At 42.9% G+C, this 26,147-nt stretch overlaps 2 protein-coding genes and 1 long non-coding RNA gene across 3 annotated transcripts in view; 2 read left to right on the plus strand and 1 right to left on the minus strand.

Moving 5' to 3' along the window:
* Window positions 1-4,659, plus strand: part of PATL1 (PAT1 homolog 1, processing body mRNA decay factor) — a 33,290-nt gene extending 28,631 nt beyond the window's left edge. Inside the window, exons 17-19 of the mRNA XM_037999270.2 lie at window positions 1,969-2,060; window positions 2,155-2,304; window positions 2,942-4,659. Coding sequence (XP_037855198.2) covers window positions 1,969-2,060; window positions 2,155-2,304; window positions 2,942-2,963 — 264 coding nt within the window. The 3' untranslated portion in view covers window positions 2,964-4,659. The remainder of the gene's footprint in view (window positions 1-1,968; window positions 2,061-2,154; window positions 2,305-2,941) is intronic.
* A 1,152-nt stretch (window positions 4,660-5,811) lies between these two features.
* LOC103234890 (uncharacterized) lies at window positions 5,812-23,702 on the minus strand. The gene is made up of 4 exons (XR_012093090.1): window positions 23,605-23,702; window positions 19,955-20,012; window positions 8,936-9,033; window positions 5,812-5,955 (listed from the first exon to the last, which is right to left on the minus strand). It is a non-coding gene; the product is annotated as an uncharacterized lncRNA (long non-coding RNA).
* Window positions 23,703-24,273: 571 nt separating this feature from the next.
* The window catches only part of OSBP (oxysterol binding protein), a 42,704-nt gene continuing 40,830 nt past the window's right edge, over window positions 24,274-26,147 (plus strand). Inside the window, exon 1 of the mRNA XM_037999272.2 lies at window positions 24,274-24,773. Within this exon, the coding sequence (XP_037855200.1) occupies window positions 24,418-24,773 (356 nt within the window). The 5' untranslated portion in view covers window positions 24,274-24,417. The remainder of the gene's footprint in view (window positions 24,774-26,147) is intronic.

Below are 26,147 nucleotides of genomic sequence, written 5' to 3' on the forward strand. Positions count from 1 at the left end.
ACCTAGATCTTGTCCCTATTTGTATTTTCTTTTTTGAGACAGGATCTCTCTCTGTCACCCAGGCTTCAGTGCAGTGGCACAGTCATAGCTCATTGCAGCCTCAACTTTCTGGACTCAAAGTGATCCTCCCACCTCAGCCTCTTAAGTAGCATGTGCCACCATGCCCAATTGACTTTTTTTTTTTTTTTGAGACAGAGCCTTGCTCTGTCACCCAGGCCAGAGTGCAGTGGTAATATGTTGGCTCACTGCAACCCCTGCCTCCCAGGTTCAAGCGATTCTCCTGCCTCAGCCCCCCAAGTAGCTGGGATTACAGGTGCCCGCCACCACACCGGGCTAATATTTGTATTTTTAGCAGAGACGGAGTTTCACCATGTTGGCCAGGCTGGTCCGGAACTCCTGACCTCACATGAGCCTGCCTCAACCTCCCAAAGGGCTGGGATTACAGGTGTGAGCCACCATACCCAGCCTCCTATTGATCTTTATATTTTTTGCAAAAACAGGGTCTCACTATGTTGCTCTGGCTGGTCTTGAACTCCTGGACTCAAGTAGTCCTGCCTTCACCTCCCAAAGTGCTGGAACTACAGGCATGAGCCACCATGCCCATGCCCAGTCCCCTGTTCATTTTTTTTTTTTTTCTTTTGAGACAGAGTCTCCCTCTATCACCGAGGCTGGAGTGCAGTGGCATGATCTCAGCTCACTGCAAACCCCGCCTCCTGGGTTCACACCATTCTCCTGCCTCCCCAGTTGCTGGGACTACAGGCGCCCCCCACCACGCCTGGCTAATTTTTTGTGTTGTTTAGTAGAGACGGGGTTTCACCATGTTAGCCAGGATGATCTCGATCTCCTGGCCTCTTGATCCACCCACTTTGGCCTCCCAAAGTGCTGGGATTACATGCGTGAGCCACTGCGCCTGGCCCATAATTTTATCCTATGCCCCAAATACTACATTTCCTGATTTTATTGTCTACTAAATAAAACACATTTTTATATATTACTTTTTTTTTTTTTTTTTAAGATAGAGTTCCACTCGTGTTGCCCAGGCTGGAGTGCAATGGTGTGATCTTGGCTCACTGCAACCTCCATTTCCCGGGTTTGAGCAATTCTCCTGCCTCAGCCTCCCAAGTAGTTGGGATTACAGGCATGTGCCACCATACCTGTCTAATTTTGTATTTTTAGTAGAGATGGGATTTCACCATTTTGGTCAGGCTGGTCTCAAACTCCTGACCTCAGGTGATCTACCCACCTTGGCCTCCCAAAGTGCTGGGATTACAGGCATGAGCCACCACACCTGACCATTTTTATATATTTCATACTCTAAAGCATGTTTCTGAATTTTAATTATAGATACGGTATATACGTCTGTTTACCCTTTCTCTTTATTTTTTAGATTTTTATTAACATTCTCTCTAAGACTTTATATTTCCAGACAGAGATGTGCTTTTTAATGAAAAGTTTCCCTTTATAACATGTTTATTTCAATTGTCCTTATTTGTATATTTTCCTACAGTTTATACCTTGTTTCTTAATTCAAAATATCTTACTGTATTTAATGGTTTTTCTTTTTTTTTCCTGATTTTAATTTCTGTATCAAAGTTGGTCTTCATTGACTTTCCTTTTTAGCCTATTTCAGTTCTCATAAATAAGAGAAAAGTCAAATTCTACATTATCCATGGCAAGGAAAAACCATCTGTTAACCTCAGCATGGGGAACAGAGAGGCGTGTTGGACACCATGACTTTCCGTTTCTGTTGGCTGCGCCTGGCCACTGCTATCCCAGAATAAAACCTGGAGAGACACATAGTCTTTCAATTCATGCTTGTCTGATCTTTGCCTGGTTTCATAGAAAAGCACAGTGGTGAGGTCATTTTGATTTAGAGCCGTTCCCCATCTGATGCCAGGATCCCTTTAACAGTGGTGGAGGAGGTTTAGACGCAGTGTTGAGTTTGATTCCCTCTGTCTTCTCTCGTAGTTTGGCCTGTCACTGCTCCTTATCCTCCTGAGCCGTGGTGAAGACCTACAGAGTTCAGACCCTGCTACAGAATCAACGCAAAATAATCAGTGGTCAGTGTGGACTGTTTCTTCTCTTATTTTAAGTTATTTGAGGTAATCGTTTAAATTTTTGTCTCATAATATTATTATGGGTCTTCCCTGTCAGGACGGAGGTGATGTTCATGGCAACACGAGAACTTCTACAAATTCCCCAAGCAGCCCTGGCCAAGCCAATCTCTATACCTACAAACCTAGTGTCCCTCTTTTCTCGCTATGTTGACCAGCAGAAACTGAACTTGCTGGAGACAAAACTGCAGTAAGTTTGAAACAGGAGAGTTTCACATCTCACTAAAGCTGGGACTTGAGAAGTTATGGTGGGGAGGCTGGGTGCGGTGGCTCACACTTGTAATCCAAGCACTTTAGGACACCCAGGAGGGTGGATCACTTGAGGCCAGGAGTTCCAGACCAGCCTGACCAAAATGGTGAAACCCCGTCTACTAAAAAAAATACAAAAATTAGCCAAGTGTGGTGGTGCATGCCTGTAATCCCAGCTATTCGATAGGTTGAGGTATGAAAATCATTTAAACCCAGGAGGCAGAGATTGCAGTGAGCTGAGATCACGCCACTGCACTACAGCCTGGGTGACAGAGCGAGACCCTGTCTCAAAAAAAATAAATAAATAAAAAGAAGGTATGATTGCGGTGGAGGGGGGAATAAAACTGAATTTGGTGGAAGAGATTGATTTTTTATTAACTATTTGTGTATCTGTTAGATATAAAACACTGAACTGGGTACAATAGGGTCTTCATAAAAGATGACTAAATGCTAAGGGTAGAGAAATATCTCAGGTGTTTTGTTATGAGAAGTCTTACAAAGATGTAACTGTAATATGAAAGATTGCCTTTTGTTTTAACTCATTTATACAATTTTCCTTTCTCTCCTTTTATCCCTAGGCTAGTTCAGGGGATACGATAAAAGATCTCCAAATGTGTCCTGTACCTCCTTTCGGCTGTCACCTGCACTGCTGCCATCACCAATGGAGTGTTTTTAATGAGGGAGGGAAGGTAGCTTTTTCCCCAAAGCAAAGTCTTGTGGGATCGATTCCTGTTTACAGGGGTTGTCTCTCTAAATGTCAGATATTTCCCCACTGCTCTATGAAATTTGGCTGGGTGATACTTCTGCTGGTTTCTTCTTTACCTTCTATGTTACAGTTCTGCATGTCCTACTTTTACTCAGTTCTCAATTTTGCATTTTCTTTGCCCTAGAGACACAAGTGTAATCTCTCCCTTTATCCCACCACTACTCCAGCTCAGAGTAGATTGTAGTCTGCCAAAGGATTCCTTCCCTCATCCTATTGAAGTTGTTTTTTCATTGCCCCATATTAATATGACTATAGAAGAGCCAATTAAGTAGAAATCAAGATATACACACACACGTAGGTACATACACACACACACACACACACACACACACACACCCCATACATGTATTTATGTGGTCTTCAGAGGGTCCTTAAAGAATGAATTTTAGATTGAAAAATATTTAGTTGTCTCATTACTTCCTCTAAACACAAACCAGCTGATGTATTTTAATCTGTTTCTGTTCTATCTTGTAATTAATTTGGTGGGTTCTACTTGTTTTAACATAAATAAAGAGTATGCAGCACGTTTAATAAAATCAGAACTCTTAATTGGCTTATGCCCAAATCTAGGCTGAGAAGTCCTTTTTCTTCTTCCCACCTTTATTTCCTTAGTTTCTGTCCACTTTAATGGAAACAGCACATGGTTATGTCTTTTTCCTGCTACAACTACAGTGTACTTGAGCCTTTCCCTCAAGTGCATTTGAAGTCACCCAGAATGGTCTTCACTAGTAGCCTGCTTTGGCAGTGTGGCTTTTTGCACACTTGCCCTGTCTTCCAGAGACTACTTCAGTAAGCCATGCTTCCTTCTTCCCCACTTTTATTTGGTGTCATGAATAGAAACTTCCAGCTGTAACCATGGAAGCTCAGTTTGGCCTGCTTTACTTTTTAGTCTCCACACCATGGGCAGAACTGCTGTCCTTACTACTTCATCTCACCCAAGTTCCGTTCCCAGGCGGCCAGGGGCCTGGGTTTGAATAATTGCAGGGCCAGCCTGCCATGATCTTTCTCACTTACTCCTCTCCCATTCAGCAATCAACCAGACTAAGGAGTTTTGACCCCTAGTGATTACAGCCCTGAAGAAAATTAAATCTGAATTAATTTTACATGGCCTTCCTGATCTTTCTGCTGTTCTTACCTTTTCGAATGTAGTTGGGGGGTGGGGGGGGCAGGTTATGATATTTAAAGAGAATAAACATTTTGCACATACATGTATTGTACAACAGTAAGATCCTCTGTTAAAACCAGCTGTCCTTGTTCTCCATCTCCATTTCTTCCCATGCTGTAACCCCAGGCTCCACCAGCTGTTCCCCAGTGACGTTACCTAGCTTCCCTCTACCGTTATCTACTGACCATTTCCACTACACGCCTTTCCTACCTTCCCTTCACAACCAGTCAAGTGAATACTTGATTATTATCTCTTCCTTACTGTGCTTTATCTTTTTTGTTTTGTTCTAATTAATGAAAATAAAAGTTTCTAAATTTACATTTTTATAGGGTATTGTAAATAAAAACGAATTGTATACTTAAAAATGAGTGCCTGCATTTCTACTTTGTTACCTCAGAATATGATTTTTATGTTTCTAGCATATTTAGATAGACTGGCAACTTGATGTTGGGGATTAAAGATATTATTACCTATGTTTTTACCTTTTTAATTTTGTTGCAAAGAAGACAAATATTTTTATATAGTAACTTTTCTTTAAAAATCTAAGATGCTTTCAGTTTCTCCTTCCCCCATTTTAACTATACGACAAAATTATAAATTGTAGTAGATAAACTGTAGTTTGTCTTCTCCATTCTGCCCATCTCTGGGCATTGAGGAATCTGTCCCCCTTTAAGAGACTCATGTAGCCCAGTGAGGCATTCAGCTGCCTTCATGGATAGTATGTTCTTAGTTCTGAGCACATTGTATTTCAAAATTCATCTCTTCAAAGGAGATGGGAAAAGGTTGGTCATTCTTTATAGTAAATTTATTTTTATTATTTCAGACTTGAGTATCATTTTTACTCTAAAATGCTCAAGATAAAAGATTCAGCAAACACATAGAAACGGGCAAAAAAAGTGGGGTTTTGTTTTCAAGACATGGTCTCTCTTGCTCAGGCTGGAGTGCAGTGGCACAGTAGCACAATCACCACTCACGGCAGCCTCAATCTCCCAAGCTCAAGCAATCCGCCTCAGCCTCCCAAGTAACTGGGACTACAGGTGTGCATCACCACACCTGGCTAATTTTTATACTTTTTTGTAGAGTCGAGATCTCCCTATGTTGCCCAGGCTGGTCTCGAACTCCCAGGCTCAAGTGATCCTGCCACCTTGGCCCCCCAAAATGCTGGGAGTACAGGTGTGAATCACTGCACACAGCCTGAAGGTTTTTTCTTTTTTTGAGACGAGTTTCTCTGTCACCCAGGTTACGTGCAGTGACACAATCACGGCTCACTGCAGCCTCTACCTCCCAGGCTCAAGCAGTTCTCCCACCTCAGCCTCCCAAGTAGCTGGGACTACTATAGGCGGGTGCCATCGTACCCAGCTAATTTTTTTGATTTTTAGTAGAGATGAGGTCTTACTACATTGCCCAGGCTGGGCTCAAACCCCTGGCTCAAGGGATTCTCCTGCCTTGGCCTCCCAAAATGATGGATTACAGGAATGAGCCTCCAAAGTTTTAAATGATAAAGAGACAGGAGATCATTTAACATTATAAGGTGCCTACCTACATAAAGTTTTTTATTTTTTTCCTGATGAGGAGATGGGTTCCTTGAGGTTCAGTAGTAGCTTGCGGAGGTGACACAGGTAATGGGCAGCAGAGCAGGAGACTCATACAGCGTATTATTGCTATAAGGAAATAAAATTATCTTCCAGTAAAAGATTTATTCACACCTTTTAACATGAAACAACACAAGGTGTTAATAGATAGCCCTGCTTTGTTAGATTGGACTGGCCCAAGGATGCCCCTACCTTCACAGTAGACTAGATTCCAAAAGTCAGACGTGAAGAAATCCCTAGAGATCATGTAGTTCAGTCCTCACAATTTGAGGAAGCCAGATCTCTGAGAGAGCAGTGACTTGCCCAAGGTGCCACAGCTGGCTAGTAGTAAAGCCAAGAAAAAAAACTCATATGTGAGGCCAGGTGCAGTGGCTCATGCCTGTAATCCCAGCACTTTGGGAGGCCAAGGCAGGCAGATCACCTGAGGTCAGGAGTTTGAGACCAGCCTGGCCAACAAGGTGAAAATCCGTCTCTCCCAAAATTACAAAATTAGCTGGGCATAGTGGCACATGCCTATAATCCCAGCTACTCGGGAGGTTGAGGCAGGAGAATCACTTGAACCCGGGAGGCAGAGGTTGCAGTGAGCTGAGATTGCGCCACTGCATTCCAGCCTGGGGAACAAGAGCAAAACTCCACCTCAGTCTCAAAAAAAAAGAAAGAAAAGAAAAATTTGTACATGGGATTTTACTGTGTTGCCCAGGCTGGTCTTGAACTACTGGCTTCAAGTGATTCTCCCGCCTTGGCTTCCCAAAGTGTCGGGATTAAAGGCATGGGCCACTGTGCCTGGTCACAAATGACTTTTAAAAGTCATGAGCCACCACGCCTGGTTCTGGGCAACATAGTAAAATCTCATGTACAATTTTTTAATTATTATTTCTTAAAAAGCCGTTTGTAAACCTCAGAGTAACTAATGAGGACAATATTAACTTCAAAAAAAAATTAATGATGCACTAAAATAATCTACAAGAATAAGACACAGAGTTGAAAACTGATACTAATGCAAGTAATATCCTGTGTAAGAAAAAGAAGACCCTGATAAATACATAGGTAATTAACCCTAATGGGTAATAGGTACAACCTTGTGAATAATCATTCACAAAATAAAGTACAAGTGAATAATATTAAGAACCTCACCCCCACTGGTAATCAGAGAAGTAAAAAGTAAATGTTTTTAACCTACCGAGTTAATAAACACTTTAAAAATAATGTTAGTGAGAATTTGGGGCTGCCACTCACTGGCGGGGGTAAATGTCTACCTTTCTGGAAAGTGCTTTCATCGTGTGGAGCACTTCAAAGTATTCTTAGCCTTTGAACAATGACTTTGGCTTTATAAATCTCAGGAAATATAACAAAGCAATGGTACTTACCACAGCTTTACTTATTTTATTTTTGAAGACAAGATCTCGCTTTGTTGCCCAGGCTTTAGGGCAGTGGCGCAATCGTAGCTCACTGCAGCCTTGAACTCCTGGCCTCAAGCAATCCTCCCACTCCAGCCTCACGAGTAGCTGGGACTACAGACACATGCCACCTTGCCCAGCTAATTATTTTAGTTTTTGTAGAGACTCTGTTACCCAGGCTGGTCTCAAACTTGCCTTGGTCTCCCAAATGATTCATTAGAGGCATGAGCCATTTCACCCAGTCAGCTTTACTTATAATAGAAAAATTAGAAATAATCTAAATGTTCAACATTACAATAATGATTAAGTAAACAATGATCCATGTGTTGTGGACAATTAGGCAGAATATTGGACTAGGTGCAGTGGCTCATGCTTGTAATCCCAGCACTTTGGGAGGGTAGACTTTGCAAGACTTTGCAAAAACATTTAAAAATCAGCCAGGCATGGTGGCATGTGCCTGTACTCTCAGCTAACTCAGGAGGCTGAGGCAGGATTGCCTGAGCCCAGGAGTACGAGGCTATAATGAGATTCAGCCTGGGAGACCAAGCAAGACTCTGTCTAGAAAAATTTAAAAAGGCAGAATATTTAATCATGGAAAATATTGGATATAGTATGGTGAAAAACCATATGTATGCTTTGAATCCAATTTTTAAGAAAAATGCATGTATGAAGAAAATATTGGAAAGATATGTTTCTAAAGATTACTGGTATCTGTAGGTGATGGGATTATGGAGAACTTTCTTTTCCTTTTGGCTTCTCGATAATTTTCAAGTTTTCTACAGAGAAAATGTATTGCTTATGTTCTTGGAAGAAAAAATGTTTTTAAAGAAAAAGTTGTTTTTGAAGAATTTAGTTACACAGGAAAATGTAAGAATATAATGTTAAGTAAAAAATAGGTTCTGTATATGTACGTGACAATCTCTGTTGAGTAAAAAATATATGGGAGGCTGGGCGTGGTGACTCACACCTGTAATTCTAGCACTTTGGGAAGCCAAGGCAGGCAGATCACTTGAGATCAGTTGTTCGAGACCAGCCTGGCCAATATGGCAAAATCTCATCTCTACTAAAAATACAAAAATTAGCTGGGCATGGTGGTGTGCTACTCAGGAGGCTGAGGCTGGATAATCGCTTGAACCCAGGAGGTGGAGGTTGCACTGAGCCAAGATTGTGCCACTGACCTCCAGCTTAGGCAACAGAGTGATACCTCATCTCTCTCTCTCTCTCTGTCTATATATATATATATGTTTTATATTTCTTCATATATATGTCTATACCTATATCTATATATATCTCCATATATATACACACATATATATATGGGCGAGAAGAGTGAAATCAAAGATGACCAAATAGTGGTTGCCTTTAAGGAAAAGGGCTGTGGAGGATTTTGTGAGTAGGTAATTGTTCCTGCTTTTTCATATTTTCCCAATTTGTCTTCAATAAGCATGTATCATAACCTTAAAAAGGGGATATTATCTTAAAACTGCTAAAGATAGGCCAGACGCGGTGGCTCACGCCTGTAATCCCAGCACTTTGGGAGGCTGAGGCGGGCGGATCACCTGAGGTCGGGAGTTTGAGACCAGCTTGGCCAGCATAGTGAAACCCCGTCTCTACTAAAAATACAAAAATTAGCCGGGCGTAGTAGCACATACCTGTAATCCCAGCTACTCGGGAAGCTGAGGCAGGATAATCGCTTGAACCTGAGAGGCAGAGGTTGTGGTGAGCGGAGATCGCGCCATTGCACTCCAGCCTGGGCAAGAGAGCGAGACTCTGTCTCAAAAAACAAAAACAAAACAAACAAACAAAAAACACTGCTAAAGATAGTAGCTATTTCTCATTAAAAAATAAGTCCTAACTTTTTAATGATCACCATTCTGACTGGCGTGAGATGGTATCTCATTTTAATTTTGATTTGCATTTCTCTAATGACCAGTGATGATGAGCATTTTTTTTTTAGACGGAAGTTTCGCTCTTGTTGCCCAGACTGGAGTGCAATGCACGATCTCAGCTCACCACAACCTCCACCTCCCAGGTTCAAGCAATTCTCCTGTTTCAGCCTTTTGAGGCATGAGCCACCACGCCTGGCTAATTTTATATTTTTAGTAGAGACAGGGTTTCACCATGTTGGCCAGGATATTCTCGATTTCCTGACCTTGTGATCTGCCCGCCTCAGTCTCCTAAAGTGCTGGGATTACAGGCGTGAGCCACCGCGCCCGACCTCTACTATAAACATTTAAGATGATATACCAAGTGTGGGATCAAAGAACCACTTAAACAAATCTCCAAATATAGCTTCCATATTTAAATTGCATTTTTTCCAAACTGTGGCTGTTAAATCGCCCAAACTGCCCTGCTAAACATTAGGAAGGACAACACATGACTTTCTGAAATTTTTATTTTTTTTGAGACAGAATCTCACCCTGTCGCCCAAGCGGGAGTGCAGTGGCACGATCTTGGCTCACTCCAACCTCTGTGCCTCCTGGGCTCAAGTGATTCTCCTGCCTCAGCCTCTTGAGTAGCTGGGATTACAGCTACTGAGATTACGCCCAGCTAATTTTTGCATTTTTAGCAGAGATGGGCTTTCACCATGTTGGACAGGCTGGCTTCGAATTCCTGACCTCAAGTGATCCGCCCGCCTTGGCCTCCCAAAATGCTGGGAATACAGGCATGAGCCAGTGTGCCTGGCCAACTGTCTGAATTTGACAGCCGTCTACTTTTGGGGGGCCATGAAGTTCTTTGTGTGAGAAGCAGAACTGGGAAGACTGAAGGGTCTTATATTTTTCCTCCTCTCCCAGCTATGCTTAAATACATTTAATATTGTGGTCCCTGGGAACTTAGCATGTGGGTTTTTAGGAAACAAGTCTGGGTCTGGGAAATCAGTATCTTAAAATCACCTAATAGCATTTTGACCTTCTTCCTTCTGGCATCAGAAACACAGTTGTGAATAGATTGCAGGTCTCATGACAGCCTCTGCTTTGCTTCTTATTTTGCAAATGTTGCACGTAAGGCTGTTCTGAGGAGCTTGTTTGTTATTCAACATGACTCTCCAAGCTCTCAGTTCAGCCAAGTTCATTCTCCAGAGCAATATTAACCAAAATCAGACCTGAGATGTGTGAAATATCTAGCAGGGAGCTAGGTCATCAGTGACACATGTACTTTGCCAGTTCTGAATATAAAATTTGTTAAATTACTTAGATTGCCCTACTCTAACAAATGAGAAACAAATCTGCATATAACTAACAAAAGGAAGGTTTCTCAAATTTGACCTCCCAGAAAAAACATTGCTAACAGTTTATTGTTCTCCAAGTGATGTCTGCATGCACATGCATACCTAGATAGAATTATAGTTTTACTTTTTTCTCTGTTAATATATCATGGGCATCTTTCTGTGTTGGTATATAGAGAGCTACCCTGTTCTTTTCTTTTTGATACAGGGTCTTGCTCTGTTGCCCAGGCTGGAGTCCAGTGGTGTGGTCGTGTCTCACTAGACCCGCAACCTCCACCTCAGCCTCCTGAATAGCTGGGAGGATAGGTGTGCACCACCATGCCTGGCTAATTATTTTATTTTTTGCAGAGACAAGGTCTTGCTTGTTGCCCAGGCTGGTCTCAAACTCCTGGGCTCATTCAGTCCTCCCAACTTGGCCTCCCAAAGTGCTGGGACTACAGGCGTGAGCCACTGTACCCAGTCCCCTGTTCTTTTTCATAGTTGTATAGTATTCCACTGTGTGCCATTATGCCATCATTTATCTGATTGTTCTCCTGTTAATAGGATTCAACCTTCAAATACTTTTTTTCAGTTACAGTTGTTCATCTAACAGTAACAAAGGTAAACTCACGATGTCACATTTCTATAGTTATTTTGTAGTGTACAAAGAACACATTCATATTCCAATTCAGTCTTCTCTCTAACCTTTTGAAATAGGATGGGCAATTATAATTGTACGGTACGAAAACTAGATCAGCAAGACCTTCCAGCTGGTAAGGTCTAAAACTGGGATTTAAACCTTAAGTTTTGAGCTCCATTTCTAGTGTCTTGGCTGCAAGAAGGCTCCTATTCCTGGACCCGTGCTTCGGAGGAGCAGCTGAAAAGCTGCAAGGCTTTAACATTGCATCTGCAAACTCTTCTGACTGGATTTTAATGCTTTCATTTTCAGTAAGCAGATTAGGCAATTGCTTCTCAGTAATGTCAAAAAGGGAGCAATTCAGGTTGTAATTATCAGGACCAATTGCAATATATAAGAATCAGAGTCACAGCGATGCAGCTGTCAGGCATCTTTATGGTCTTTTTTATTTAAACATCATCTCGGGAGGGCAAAAAAAAAGACTCCTTGCTTCCACGCTTCCTCATTCCCAGTATTTTTTAGAATGTACTTTTTACATTAGATATATTGTCACAGCAATTGGCTTTTTCATAAATTCTCTGCATTAATATGGGAGCTTCACAAATACAGAAATTGTCTTGTTCACAGCTCCACAAGCCCAGCACAAAGTCAACACCTAGCAGGCATCCAGCAAATACCTGGTCATGAAATAGTTTTGTTATTAAGAAACAAAGCTGGCCAGGCCCAGTGGCTCACACCTGTAATCCCATCACCTGTAATCCCAACTTAAAATTCAAAGCTAGGCACGGTGTCTCATATTTGTAATCCCAGCACTCTGGGAGAGTTAGGTGGGCAGATCACTTGAGATCAGGAGTTTGAGACCACCCTGACCAATATAGTGAAACCCTGTCTCTACTAAAAATACAAAAATTAGCCAGGTATGGTGGCTTGTGCCTGTAGTCTCAGCTACTTAAGAGACTGAGGCAGGAGAATCGCTTGTACCCGGGAGGCAGAGGTTGCAGTAAGCTGAGATTACGCCACTGCACTCCAGCCTGGGCAACAGAGCAAGACTCCGTTTCAAAAAAAAAAGAAAGAAAGAAAGAAAAAATGCTTAGCTGGGTGCAGTGGCTTACCCTTGTAATCCCAGCACTTTGGGAGGTTGAGGCAGGAGGATCACTTGAGCCCAGGAGCTCAAGACCAGACTGGGAAACATAGCGAGACCCCCATCTCTACAAAATTTTTTTAAAAATTAGCCAGGCATGGTGGCGCATGCCTATAGTCCCAGCTACTTGGGAGGCTGAGGTGGGAGGATCACTTGAGCCCAGGAAGTTGATGCTGCAGTGAGCTGTGATTGTTCCACTGCACTCTAGCTGACAAATGAGACCCTATCTCACAAAAACAAAGGAAGGAACGAATGCAGGGGAGGGGAGAATAGGGGAGGGGAGGGAAAAGGAGGGGAGGAGAGGGGGCGGGAGAAGGGAGGGAAAGAGGGGAGGAGAGGGAAAGGGAGAGGAGAAGGCTGGGCATGGTGGCTCACACCTGTAATCCCAGCACTTTGGGAGGCTGATGTGGGTGGATCATATGAGGTCAGGAGTTCGAGACCAGCCCGCCAACATGCTGAAAACCCATCTCTACTAAAAAGATAAAAAATTAGCTGGACATGGTGGCAGCACCTGTAATCCCAGCTACTTGGGAGGCTGAGGCAGGAGAATCGCTTGAGCCTGGGAGGTGGAGGTTGCAGTGAGCCGAGATCGCGCCACTGCACTTCAGCCTGGGTGACAGAGTGAGACCCTGTCTCAAAAAAAAAAAAAAGAAAAAAGAAAAAGAAAGAAGCAAACAAACAAAGCTTAAACAAAGCTTAAAGAGATTATTCAGAGAATAGAGCTCGATGTAATAAATTAATCTGTGTGTACAAGACTCATTTCAAAATACACTGTCACCCATGTTATCACAACAACCCCTAGATCAGGAACAATTGGATAACATAAGTCAGTTAAGCTCTTGTACGTCCCACATGACTCCAGATACAGTGGTGACAAAGACAAACTAAACCCCTATTCTGGTGCAGTTTGCATTCTGAGGGGGATACTTACAATGATAAGTGCTAAGAAAAGAACAAAGTGATTCGAGTGGGGGAGATGTACTGTAGACAGAGTAGCCAGGAAGGCCTCGATAAGCAGGTGACATTCAAACAGACATCTGAATAATGAGAAGAGACAGATATGTAAAGGTCTAGGAAGAGCACCCCAAGCAAAATCAAGAAGGTAGCTAAGCCCCTGAGATGAAAATGAGTTGGAGTTCAAGGAACCACCGAAAGTCAATGTTGCTAGAGTGAATGGAGTGGGGCAGAGAGTGACCACGCAGGGTCTTGAAGGGATTTATTGTTATTGCAATGGGAAATCTTTGCAGAGTTTTAAGTAAAAAACACAAAACGTCATATCACTTATACTTTTAAAAATCACTCTGCTGTATGGAGATGGAAATAAACAAAAAAAGGGAGCACTTATCAGAGAGCCTCATATTGTCACTGGTCTACAGGATGAATCTGGGCCTTTAAAAGGCAAAGTGACTGAGAGAATAACTTTTTTAAACATAGATTTAGCAACAAGCAAAAAACAAATATTCCAATTTAAAAATGGGCAAAGGACATGAACAGATACTTCTCAAAAGAAGACAGAAAAATGGCCAAAAACCATGAAAAAATGTTCATCATCACTAATCATCAGAGAAATGCAAATCAAAACCACAATGAAGTACCATCTCAAACCAGTCAAAATGACTATTATTTAAAAGTGAAAAAAAATAACAGATGCTGGCGAGGCTGTGGAATGCTTATACCCTGCTGGTGGGAATGCAAATTAGTTCAGCCACTGTGGAACGCAGTTTGGAGATTTCTCAAAGAACTTAAAATGGAATTACCATCTGACCCAGCAATTCCATTACTGGGTATATACCCAAAGGAATATAAATCATTCTACCAAAATGATACATGCACACATATGTTCATCTCAGTACTACTCACAATAGCAAAGGCATGGAATCAACCTAGGTCCCCATCAACAATGGTGGATTGGATAAATAAAATGTGGTGCATATACACCATGGAATACTACACAGCCATAAAAAAGAGCAATATGATATCCTTTGCAGGAACATGCATACAGCTAGAGGCCATTGTCCTAAGTGAGTTAATGCAGAAACAGAAAACCAAATACTGCATGCTCTCACTTATAAGTGGGAGCTAAACAATGAGTATACATGGGCATAAAATTGGAACAATAGACACTGGGGACTTCCAAAAGTGGGGGGAGGGGTGGACATGGGCTGAAAAACTATTGGATACTATGCTCACTACCTGGGTGACAGGATCATCTATACCCCAGACCTCAAAATCACATAATACACCTGTAAAAAACCTGCACATCTGAATCCAAAATGCAAGTTAGAAAAAAAATACATTTAAGACAACAGTTACTTTTGGAAGTGTTTAGGGGAGTGGAATTGGGATAGGATGTAGAAAACTCGTCATTTTGTATTTCTTATGCTGAGTGGTGCATTGAGCAGTATTGGTTTGACTATTGTGCTCTGTAACTTTCACATATCATATGTATCCTGTGTATGTTATGGGCTAAATTGTGTCCACTCCCAAAACTCTTATGTTGAAGTCCTAATCCCCATACCTCAGAATGTCACTCTATTTGAAAATAGGTTCTTTAAAGAGTTAATTAAGTTAAAATGTAATAGGCTTGTGTTTGAAGGAAGGAAGAAGGGAGAGAGAACATGTACATGTGTCCAAGATTACAGTGTGTGAGTAGCAGACAAAGAAAACCTGATTACAATCATTTTCCATCATTTCTCTATCCCACAAAGAATAAGTAGACATGTTGTGTGTGACTTCCAACGATTCTCCCTAAGGGGAAAGCACTACACTTTTGTCCTCTTTCCTTCCCTCTTCTTGCTGCTTAGAATGCAGATGTAAGGACTGAAGCTCTAGCAGCCACCCTGGGGCAAAAGGTAATAACAGAAACAACATACAATGGGGAGAAAGAAGTCTGTGTCTGGCCAGGCAAGGTGGCTCAGGCCTGTAGTCCCAGCACTTTGGGAGGCCAAAGCAGGTGGATCACTGGAGCCCAGGAGTTCAGGGCAAGCCTGGGCAACATAGCAAGACCCCATCTTTACTAAAAATACAAAAAAAAAAAAAAATTAGCCATGAGGCTGAGGTGGGAGGATCCCTTGAGACTGGGAGGTCGAGGCTGCAGTGAGCCAAGATTGAACCACTGCACTCCAGCCTGAGTGACAGAGTGTGACCCTGGCTCAAAAAAAAAAAGAAGAGTCTATGTCTCTGAAGACTTCATTTGAGTCACCATTCCAACCTCCAAATTTTTTTTGAATTTAATTTAGTTTTATTTTATTTTGCTTTATTTTGAGACGGGATCTCACTTTGCCGCCCACTGCACCCTCCACTTCCCGGGTTCAAGCCATCCTCTCACCTCAGCCTCCCAAGTATCTGAGACCATAGGCACGTGCCACCATGCTCGGCTAATTGTTTTTTTTGAAATGGAGTCTCGCTCTGTTGGCCAGGCTGGAGTGCAATGGTGCGATCTCAGCTCACTGCAACCTCCACCTTCCAGGTTCAAGCAATTCTCCTGCCTCAGCCTCCTGAGTAGCTGGGATTACAAGCACCCACCACTGTGCCTAGCTAATTTTTTTATTTTTAGTAGAGACGGGGTTTCACCATGTTGGCCAGGTTGGTCTTGAACTCCTGACCTCAGGTGATCCGCCTGCCTCAGTCTCCCAAAGTGCTGGGATTACAAAGGTGAAACACTGTGCCCACCCTTGAATTTTAAGTTATGACAAATTCTAGGGAATTCTAGAAGCTCTAGCAGCCACCTTAGGGCAAAAGGTAATAACAGAAACAATATACAAAGGAGGAGAAAGAAGTCTATGTCTGGCCAGGCATGGTGGCTCAGGCCTGTGGTCCTGGCACTTTGGGAGCCTGCATTTTCTCTGTGAAGTGCAAAGCATGATTATCAGTTGTGAAACAGAAGGGTTTCTGTGACATTTGGTTTAATTTTGACGACAGAAAATATAATACATCTCGACTCCTAACTTATTTGGATTGTTTTGTTTGTTTTGAGACGAGGTCTCACTCTGTCGCCCAGGCTGGAGTGCAGTGGCATGATCTCGGCTCACTGCTGCCTCCATCTACCAGGCTCAAGAGAGCCTCCCCCAGCCTCCTGAGTAGCTGGGACCACAGGCGTGAGCTACTACACCTGGCTAATGTTTTGTATCTTTGGTATAGACAGGGTTTTGCCATGTTGCCCAGGCTGAGCTCAAGTGATCTGCCTACCTCAGCCTCCCAAAATTCTGGGATTACAGGCATGAGACATTGCACCCGGCACCTCAAATTGTTGTTGTTTTAAAAATGATTCCAAGGCACAAGTAATATTAGGGACTATAGCCCTATTCATATCTGTGTTTAAGTGTTAGCTTCACCTTTGCAAGTTACTTTATTCATGAATCTCAGTTTCTCTCCCTGTAAAAGGGGAGATAGAACAAGTGGGATTATGACAAAAAATTGATATTTGTGAAAGTGCTTAACACTCAATAAAAACTGGCATGCCTTCATTATATTAATCCATTTTAATCTCACATAAAGTCCCAGTGTTTCCGGGTTTTTCTATGGTACGTCTAATGCCCTCAAGAAAGACGTGTGGGTCTCCTTAGGGTTAGTTACATTGTACTACAAAGATAGTCTTGCATAATTAGTAATTACAGTCAACATTTATGATTTACCATATGCCAGACACATTTCATGTATTTTTATTTAATCCTTTCCCAAAACCTTGAGAAACAGATGCTGTTAGTATGGTCATAAGGAAACTGGTGAGAGGTTAAGTAAACAGTCCAAGATTACATCACTTAGTCAAAACAGGATTTGAAGTGGGGTGGTCAAGATCAGTGGTACATCTATATAATGCAATACATAGAGGAAACTTAAATGCATACTACTAAGTGAAAGAAGCCAATTTTATTTTATTTTATTTTATTTATTTTTAAAAATGGAGTCTCGCTCTGTCGCCCAGGCTGGAGTGCAGTGGAATGATCTCGGCTCACTGCAACCTCCCCTTCCCGGGTTCAAGCGATTCTCCTGCCTCAGCCTCCTGAGTAGCTGGGACTACAGGCATGCACCACCATGCCCAGCTAATTTTTGTATTTTCAGTAGAGATGGGGTTTCACCACGTTGGCCAGGATGGTCTCAATCTCCTCACCTTGTGATCAGCCTGCCTCAGCCTCCCAAAGTGCTGGGATTACGGGCATGAGCCACTGCGCCCGGCAAGAAGCCAATTTTTAAAAGGTTTCTTTTCAAACTACAGTCAGCCCTCCGTATCTGTGCGTTCTGCATTCATGAATTCAACCAAGGATCAAAAATATTCTCCCAAAAAGAGATGCTTGTGCCTGTACCGAACATGTACAGACTTTTTTCCTGTCATTATTCCCTAAACAATACAGGATAGCAACTATTTACATAGCATTTACATTGTATTGGGTATTAGAAGTAATCTAGAGATAATTTGAAGTATAAGAGAAGATGTGTATAGGTTATATGCAAATACTATACTATTTTGTAAAACAGACTTGACCATCTGTGGATTTGGGTATTTGCAGAGAATCTTGGAACCAATTCCCCATGGATACTGAAAGACAACTGTATGTGTGTGATTCAAACTATATGACATTCTGGAAAAGGCATAACTATGAAGACAGTAGAAAGATCACTGGTTGCCAAGAGTTAAGGAAAAAGGAGGATGAAGAAGTGGAGCAGAGAGGTTTTTTCGGACAATAAAACTAATCTGTATGATATTATAATCCTGGATAAATGTCATTATACATTGTCAAAACCCATAGAACGTACAATGCCAAATAAACTCTAATATAAACGATAGGTTTGGGGTAGATAATGATGTGTCAGTGTAGATTCATCCATTTTAACAGTTATGCCACTCTGGATGCTGATAGTAGGAGAGGCTGTGCATGGAATTTTATAATTTCAGCTCAATTTTGCTGTGAATCTAAAACTGCTCTAAAAAAAACATAGAGTCTATGTAAAAAAATCATGAAAGCAAAAATGTCCAATATATTGGTGTCTGGCAGGTAAACCAGTATGGACTGAAAAGAGTTGTAAAAAGTGGGACAGGAAAGCAAGATTAGGACCTGGTAGGGAAGGGCCTTAGATGGCAAAGTGAGCTATCAGGACTTTATCCTATAGACCAGAGGGGGTCATTGAGGATTATGGAACAAAAAACTCAGTTAAGAACAGACTATTTTAAGAAAATCCAACTGGGCGTGGTGGCTCACGCCTGTAATGCCAGCACTTTGGGAGGCTGAGGCAGGCAGATCGCTTGAGCTCAGGAATGCAAGATCAGCCTGGGCAACATGGCAAAAACCTGTCTCTACAAAAAATACAAAAATTAGCAGAGCATGGGGGCATGCACTTGTGTTCCCAGCTACTTGGAAGGCTGAGGCACAAGAATCACTTGAACCAAGGAGGCAGAGGTTGCAGTGAGTCAAGATTGTGCCACTGCATTCCAGCCTGGGTGACAGAGAGAGACCCTGTATCAAAAAAAAAAAAAAAAAAAAAAAAAAAGATCCCTTTGGCAGTTGTGAGGAGAATTCTGGAAGATAGATAGACTAAAGGCAAATGGACGAGTTTAAAAGTGAGAAGAATGCACAAGAATCTAGGCCAGTAAAGAAAGGGGTGTATAAAAGATCATCCAGTTTTTTTTACTGACTGGACACAGGGATAAGAACAATGACTTCATGAGAAAAATAAAACACCAATTTTTAAAAGTTGTAATTATTTCACACATTAAGCATTAACTGAATCACTATCATGTGCCCGGTCCTATCAGTTATATCTCCAAATATATCTGGAATGTATCCACTTCTCTCCATCCCTGTTTCCACCACATTCAACCAAGTCATCAATATTTCTCTTCTAAAAGATGGTAGAAGGCCGGGCATGGTGGCTCAGGTCCATAATCCCAGCACTTTGGGAGGCCGAGGCGGGTGGATCACGTGAGGTCAGGAGTTCCAGACCAGCCTGGCCAACATAGTGAAACCCCTTCTCTACTAAAAATACGAAAAAATTAGCCGGGCATGCGGGCGGGTGCCGGTAATCCCAGTTACTTGGAAGGCTGAGGCAGAAGAATTGCTTGAACCTGGGAGGTGGAGGTTGCAGTGAGCTGAGATGGCGCCACTGCACTCCAGCCCTGGCAATACTGCGAGACTCCATCTCAAAAAAAAAAGATGGTAGAAGATTCCTAATTGCTGTCCGTCTCCACTCTTGTGACTCCACACATCAGCCAGTGATCATTTTAAACAAGAATTGAGGCTAGGCCTGGTGGCTCCACTCCCAACACTGCGAGGCTGACGCGGGAGGATCACTTGAGGCCAGGAGTTTGAGACCAGCCTGGGTAACATAGCAAGACCCTGTCTCTACAAAAAATAAAAATTATCTAGGCAAAGTGGTGCATGCCTGTAGCCCTAGCTATCTGGGAGGCTGAGGCAGGAGAATTGCTTAAGCCCAGGAGTTCAAGGTTGCAGTGAACTGTAATTACACCATTGTACTCTAGCCTAGATGACAGAGCAAGGCGCTGTCAAGAAAAAAGACAGAAAGAAAGAAAAGAAAAGAGAGAGAAAGAAACAAAGACACAAAGAATGAATGAATTGGGGTCACTTGCCCTAATCCCTTTGATTGCTTCCTGTTGCAATGAGAATAAAACTTGAACTCCTTATGAGGTCTTACAGCCCTTTGGGGTCTTCACTCTCCATGCCTTATGTACTCACCTCAGTCACTGCCTCTCTTTTCTTCTTCAGGCCTTCACAGAAAAATGACTGATTTTAGCTACGGAAGAAAAAAAACGAAAAGAAAGACTGATTTATTTCCTTTGCTTACTCCTCCCCAGTCCCCAGATGGCAGCTTAAACAGTTTATCCCTTTCTGAAACAGGTTATACCTGTTGTCCTCCATATTACTGTGCATATGTGTATAATTACTGTACATATTTTTTCACTACAAATACTGTGTATATCCCTAAGATCCTTTATGTTTCACGAGGAGCCAGAGCCTATTTGTACATTCACTACTTTGTCCCTAAGACTTGGCTCAGGCCTGAAGACATATAATAGATACTTGATAAATATTTGTTAAATAGATGAATATGTTAGGTTGTGTGCTGTCACAGGGGAAACAAAGATGAAATAGATACAGGTTACACATTAGAGAAATTGACCCTCTAGTAGGGGAGATATGATTGAAACATAGATAATTATAAGGCAAGACAATTAACATCACAGGAAACTGCAATTCCTGAGGAAGGGGCATTACTTCTAGTCAGGAAAATCTGAGGAAATTCTGTGGAGGGAGTTCACTGGGCATTTAATGGAGGGAAAGTACACACAAAGGCATCAGTTTGAGAAAGTGTAGGGTGAATGTGGAAAAAGATGTGTGGATCAATTTAACTGGAGCGCACAGTACACCAGTACAAAAGAGAGGGGCCAGGTGTGAGCATATATACTTACCACATAGATTTAACAATTAACATTTTGCCATATTTGCTTGATAGATAGGTAGGGAGGGCGGTAGACAGACAGACAGATAGACGTGTGTGTACGCATTTCAAAGCCACCACTGGGTGGCTCACATCTGTAATCCCAGCACTTTTGAAGGCTAAGGCAGGCAGATCACCTGAGGTCAGGAGTTCGAGACCAGCCTGGCCAACATGGTGAAACCCTGTCTCTACTAAAAATATAAAAATTAGCTGGACATGGCAGTGCATGCCTGTAGTCCCAGTTACTCTGGAGGCTGAGGGAGGATAATCACTTGAGATTGTGCCACTGTACTCCAGTCTAGGTGACAGAGTGAGATTCTGTCTAAAAAAGAAAAAGAACTGGAAAGGAGAGGTGACATCAGATTGTCATGGGTCTCATTTGCCAGGCCAAGAATTCTGGTCTGTATTCTGGAGGCAGTGTTAGGTAACAACAGTAGGTCAAACTAGCCTTTCAAAACCTTTTTTAAAATTATTATTCCAAATATACCATAAAAGTAGAAATAATAGTAAACACCTATATACTTACCACATAGATTTAACAATTAACATTTTGCCATATTTGCTTGATAGGTAGGAAAGGAAGTAGACAGACAGACAGATAGATGTGTGTGTATGCATTTCAAAGTATATACCTTTCTTTGGCTGTGTGTGTGTGTGTGTGAGAGAGAGAGAGAGAGAGAGAGATAGGGCCTCACTCTGTCACCCAGGTTGGAGTGCACAGGCACAATCACAGCTCACTGTAGCCTCGACCTCCTGGGCTCAATCAATCCTCCCACCTCAGTCTCCCAAGTAGCTGGAACTACAGGAATAGGCCACCATGCCCAGCTAATTTTTTGTTTTGTTTTGCTTTTGTTTTTCGTAGAGACAGAGGTTTAACTATGTTGCCCAGACTGGTCTCTTATCTTTCTTTTTTGCTGAACCATTTCAAAGAGAGTTACAGATATCATAACTCTTCACTCCTACGTTTCTCCAAGTTGTAAAGATGTTTTCCCCCATATCCAGCATACCATTATTACAATGAACAAATGTAATAACTAACAACATCTAATACCATTTCAAATTTCCCCCAATTGTCTCAAAAATGTCTAAAAGGCTGCTTTTTCAGAACCAGAATCCAATTAAGCATTTGATTGTATCTTTTTACGTTTTTTTTCAAATTTAGAACAATCACCCATGACCATTTTTATGACATTGATTTTCCTTGATCTTCATGTCTTATCTTTTATAAAATAGTTGTTTGTAGAATGCTTCACGTTCTTGATTTATCTGATTTTCTCCTTGGGGTTATGGTTCAACTGGTTCCTCCAGCCCCAGTAAACTGGAGTTTAGATCCAAAGTCTTGATAAGATTCACTTTCAGTATTTTTGGCAAGAAAACACCATTAAGTGATGCTGTATACTTCCTGCTGCAGCACACTGGGAACCTCATAAAAATGTTGGTTGTCCAAGGGTTACTGATACTAAATTGGATAACTGGGTTAAGGTGGGGACTGCCAGATCTCCCTGTTGTAAAAGTATGTTTCTCCTTTGTGATGGCAAGTAACCTGTGAGATGTGTTTGGCAACACAACTCACATGTTTGTAGCTATCTACAGTTTATCAAACACATTCAAACGCACTTAATCACAACAGCATCCCTGTGAGGTTTTATTCCTGTTTAACAGAAGTGAAAACTGAGACTTGGAGTGCTTAAATAACTTTCTCAAAGGCATAGACCCAGTAAGTAGCAAAAGCAGGACTCAAGCCTAAATAGATTAACTCTAGTTCGATTAAAAAAAAAAAAAAAATCCCAAATAGCCTATATCTAACAGCAGATTTTATTTTGCTCTACACATTCAAATTCACTAGTAATGAGCTATAGAAATGATCCCTGATAGTAAAAATTGCAGATTTTTAAAGAGTATTCTCTCTCCAGAACTCAATAAATACTGCTCTTATTTTGAAACCATTTTCTAAAAAAGGATACTTTAATTTATTGACACTGGGAAGCGCATTGGCAAAGAAAGTCAATTTCTTTTACAGTATCTAATAGCTATTTCTATTGCCTGTTCAAACTAGCAAAATGTAACAGATGCTAGATTCCCCAAAGTACAGCGCTTTGGGCTACATTTGCAACAAGAGCTTACATCTAAATGTTACATTAGTTACTGAATTTGTAATCTTCACAAATGTGTGAACAGTGAGTTGATCAAAAATAACAATTTCCTGCTACAAGAGAAGGCATAGCAGAAAATGTTCCCAACACAAAGATAATGTTTGAGATGATGGATATCCCAATTACGCTGATTTGATAATTGTACATTGAATACGTGTATCAAAATATCAGATGTATCCCTGAAAATACGTACAACTATATCAGTTTAAACGCACAAAAAATAATTTTCTGTCCAAAGTTAAATATGTACAACTACGATATATCAGTTTAAAGATACAAAAAAAGTAATGATTTTCTGTCCAAAGTTAAGCATTACATGGCACCTATGATGCTAAGACCAAGGGCCTTTAGGTCTGGAAGAGACACATAAAGTCAGGTCCTCGCGAATCTACTTCTGAAAGGGACAGAATTAGTATAGGCACACGACAGTCTAGAATCAAGACACAAGCGGTGTGGAGCGATAACGAGCAAACAGGGAAGGGAACTAGGGGGACCATTGATCCAGGAAGGGGCTGGGGAAGCTACTTCTGGGCAGCCCTGGAATCTGGGTGTCCAGCTTCGAGTTAGAAAGGCGTCCTTCAAGGGAGCCTCAGGCGGGGGCTGACTGCCGAGAGTTACTCTGTCCGCCAGGTTCTTCCTAACAAGAAGCTACAAAGGTCTTAATTCAGAAAACGTGAACACGACAACACACCCATGTCAAAAGAACGCTTTTAGAGAGGCCGAGTCACTCTCACCTCCCACCAACTTCCCAAAGGCTGAAACAGGCGGACACGCCCCCAAGCGCTCTTGTCGGATTTCGTTGGTTGCCCCGGCCTGCCCCTCTCTTATTAAGTATCTCTCATTGGTCAGCAATGCCGCTTTCACAGCCAATTCTCAGAACCAATCATCTCCAACTATTGCCTCGCCTCTCCACCACGTGAGTGGCATAGGTGCTAACCAATAAAAAAAGAAAATGAGGATGTAAAGACAAGACTCCTTCCCTTTTTCCTCAACTCGTTCAGTAAATGGTAGAAAATGTGGAGCAGCTGATACCAACCACCAATCCATAAGGGCGGAAAAGGATGATGAGAAGAGTGATGGGAGGGGGTGACGTGGCAGTGACAGGACCATAAACTGAAATGAGTGGCGGAAACACCAGCCAATCGGCGATCAGATTGGCCGGGCACCCCGCATTCTCCCGTCCTCCCTGAGCGCTGGAAACTTCAGGAAAGCACCAATGAACTTCTTCATATGTCTGATTGGCCTTTATCTGAACCAATCGACGGTGGGCCAGGAGGACGCGTCCCACCCCAAGCTCTCACTGGGCGATGTAGAATGACAGGCCCGAGAGAAATGCCAATGTCCGCGGGGTCTTCCTCAAGTGACACTCAGCGGCACCAATCGACGTCCTTCTTCCCGGCGGTCGAGCCCTCCTCCCCGCGGCTCGCCTGGCGGGGCGGGGACGCTGCGCGGCGGTGGCTGATGCGGTAGCGTTGTGGGGCGCTCCGGGCGGCGACGGCGGCTCTCGTAGGCGGTTCCGGTCCTGTATCTCCAGGCGGCGGCGGCTCATGGCGGCGACGGAGCTGAGAGGAGTGGTGGGGCCAGGCCCGGCAGCCATTGCAGCACTTGGCGGCGGCGGCGCCGGTCCCCCAGTGGTGGGAGGAGGCGGCGGCCGCGGAGACGCGGGGCCAGGCTCCGGAGCCGCGTCAGGGACAGTGGTCGCGACGGCGGCGGGAGGCCCGGGGGCCGGGGGAGTGGCGGCGGCTGGCCCGGCCCCTGCGCCGCCGACTGGGGGCTCGGGCGGCTCGGGCGCTGGGGGTTCGGGCTCGGCTCGAGAGGGCTGGCTCTTCAAATGGACCAATTATATCAAAGGCTACCAGCGGCGGTGGTTCGTGCTGAGCAACGGGCTCTTGAGCTACTACAGGTAACTGCTTCCGGGGCGCCGTCGCTCACCTTGCCTCTCCCATCGCTGCCGACAGTCCCAGCGCCGGCATTACCGCCAGCCGGCACCGCAGCCAGGGTTGCCCCAGGCCCCTTTTCGTCATCTGTGCGGATTGACAGCCCGGGGGTCGGACCCCACTGTCACGAAGTGAAAAGCCCCTGGACTTACACCTCACCTTCCCTCGGGTTACACACTCTTGGTGCCTTATCTTCCCTTCACTCCCGGCCTTTCCAGTCAGCAATTGTTTGGAGAGCGTCTGTTTTTCCATTATATTTCCACCAGCACATGGGTGCAATTATTAATTATGCAAGCAAGGCACTGGTGTGGGTACTAAGGGAACACAGCAGAGCAAACCCGAGGCACTCCTCCCAAGGAACTTACCTTGGAAGTCCCAAGTTTTAGCTGTCAGTGCCCAGTCTCCAAAACTCAAGGTTATTCGTAGCTCTTGATGTGCCCGTCCTTGCTTCCTTCACATTGAGACACAAGGGCATCATTCACACTGGGTGGCTTTGGTATTCCGTCCCCTTTCTGCCTTATCTCTCCAAGACTTTGCATACGCTTTTGCCTCTGGACAGCCTAGAATGGAGATGTGCACCCCAGTGCTGCTTTTATTTTTGCTTGCCCCACTTCCTCCCGTGGAAATGATTAAGTGTTTTACCCAGTATTTCTGTGATTTTTTGGTTAGTTGGGATTAGCATTTATTAAAAGAAGAATCCATGTCTTTGGTATCATTACTTCTGTTCAACAAGGTGTTTTGGACTGTTTAATATATATTTATGGTGACTTATAACTTGGCCATCGCCATCACATAGCATGCTTTGGGGCTAAAAAGGATAGAGGAGTTAAGATAGGTGATTCGGGGACAGGGCGTAGACATTTCCTGAGGGCTGCACAAGGTGTCTAGGTGTTTTATATACAGTATTTCATTACAGTATTTTGTTGACTCCCAGCAACAACCCTAGGAGTTGGGAAATATTCCCATCTTACTGATGAGGGAAACAGACAGCATGGGCAACTTTCCCAAGGTTTTGGAGGAGTTGGGATTTGAAACTACTTCTGTTCACACTAATCTAACCTAAAACTTAGGTTAGTGTTAAATGAATCAGTCAGTTACAGAGATAATTGCTTATCAATAGCGAGTAATTTTATGGATCATGCTTACTATGTGTATTTTATGCAAAAAGTATAAAAATCTCCTTTAAGGGATATTTTGCTTAATGACATTCCAATGGAAATATTTTTTTCCAGAGACCATCCCCTTTGAGACCGAAAACACTGATGTTGAAGGGCAGTTCACTCTATATTTCTTTTCCTTCACCAGGAATCATTCTGCCACCCGGAGAGTTAGGCTGAACA

This window comes from Chlorocebus sabaeus, chromosome 1 (assembly GCF_047675955.1).
Source record: "Chlorocebus sabaeus isolate Y175 chromosome 1, mChlSab1.0.hap1, whole genome shotgun sequence".
Taxonomy (NCBI): Eukaryota; Metazoa; Chordata; class Mammalia; order Primates; family Cercopithecidae; genus Chlorocebus; species Chlorocebus sabaeus.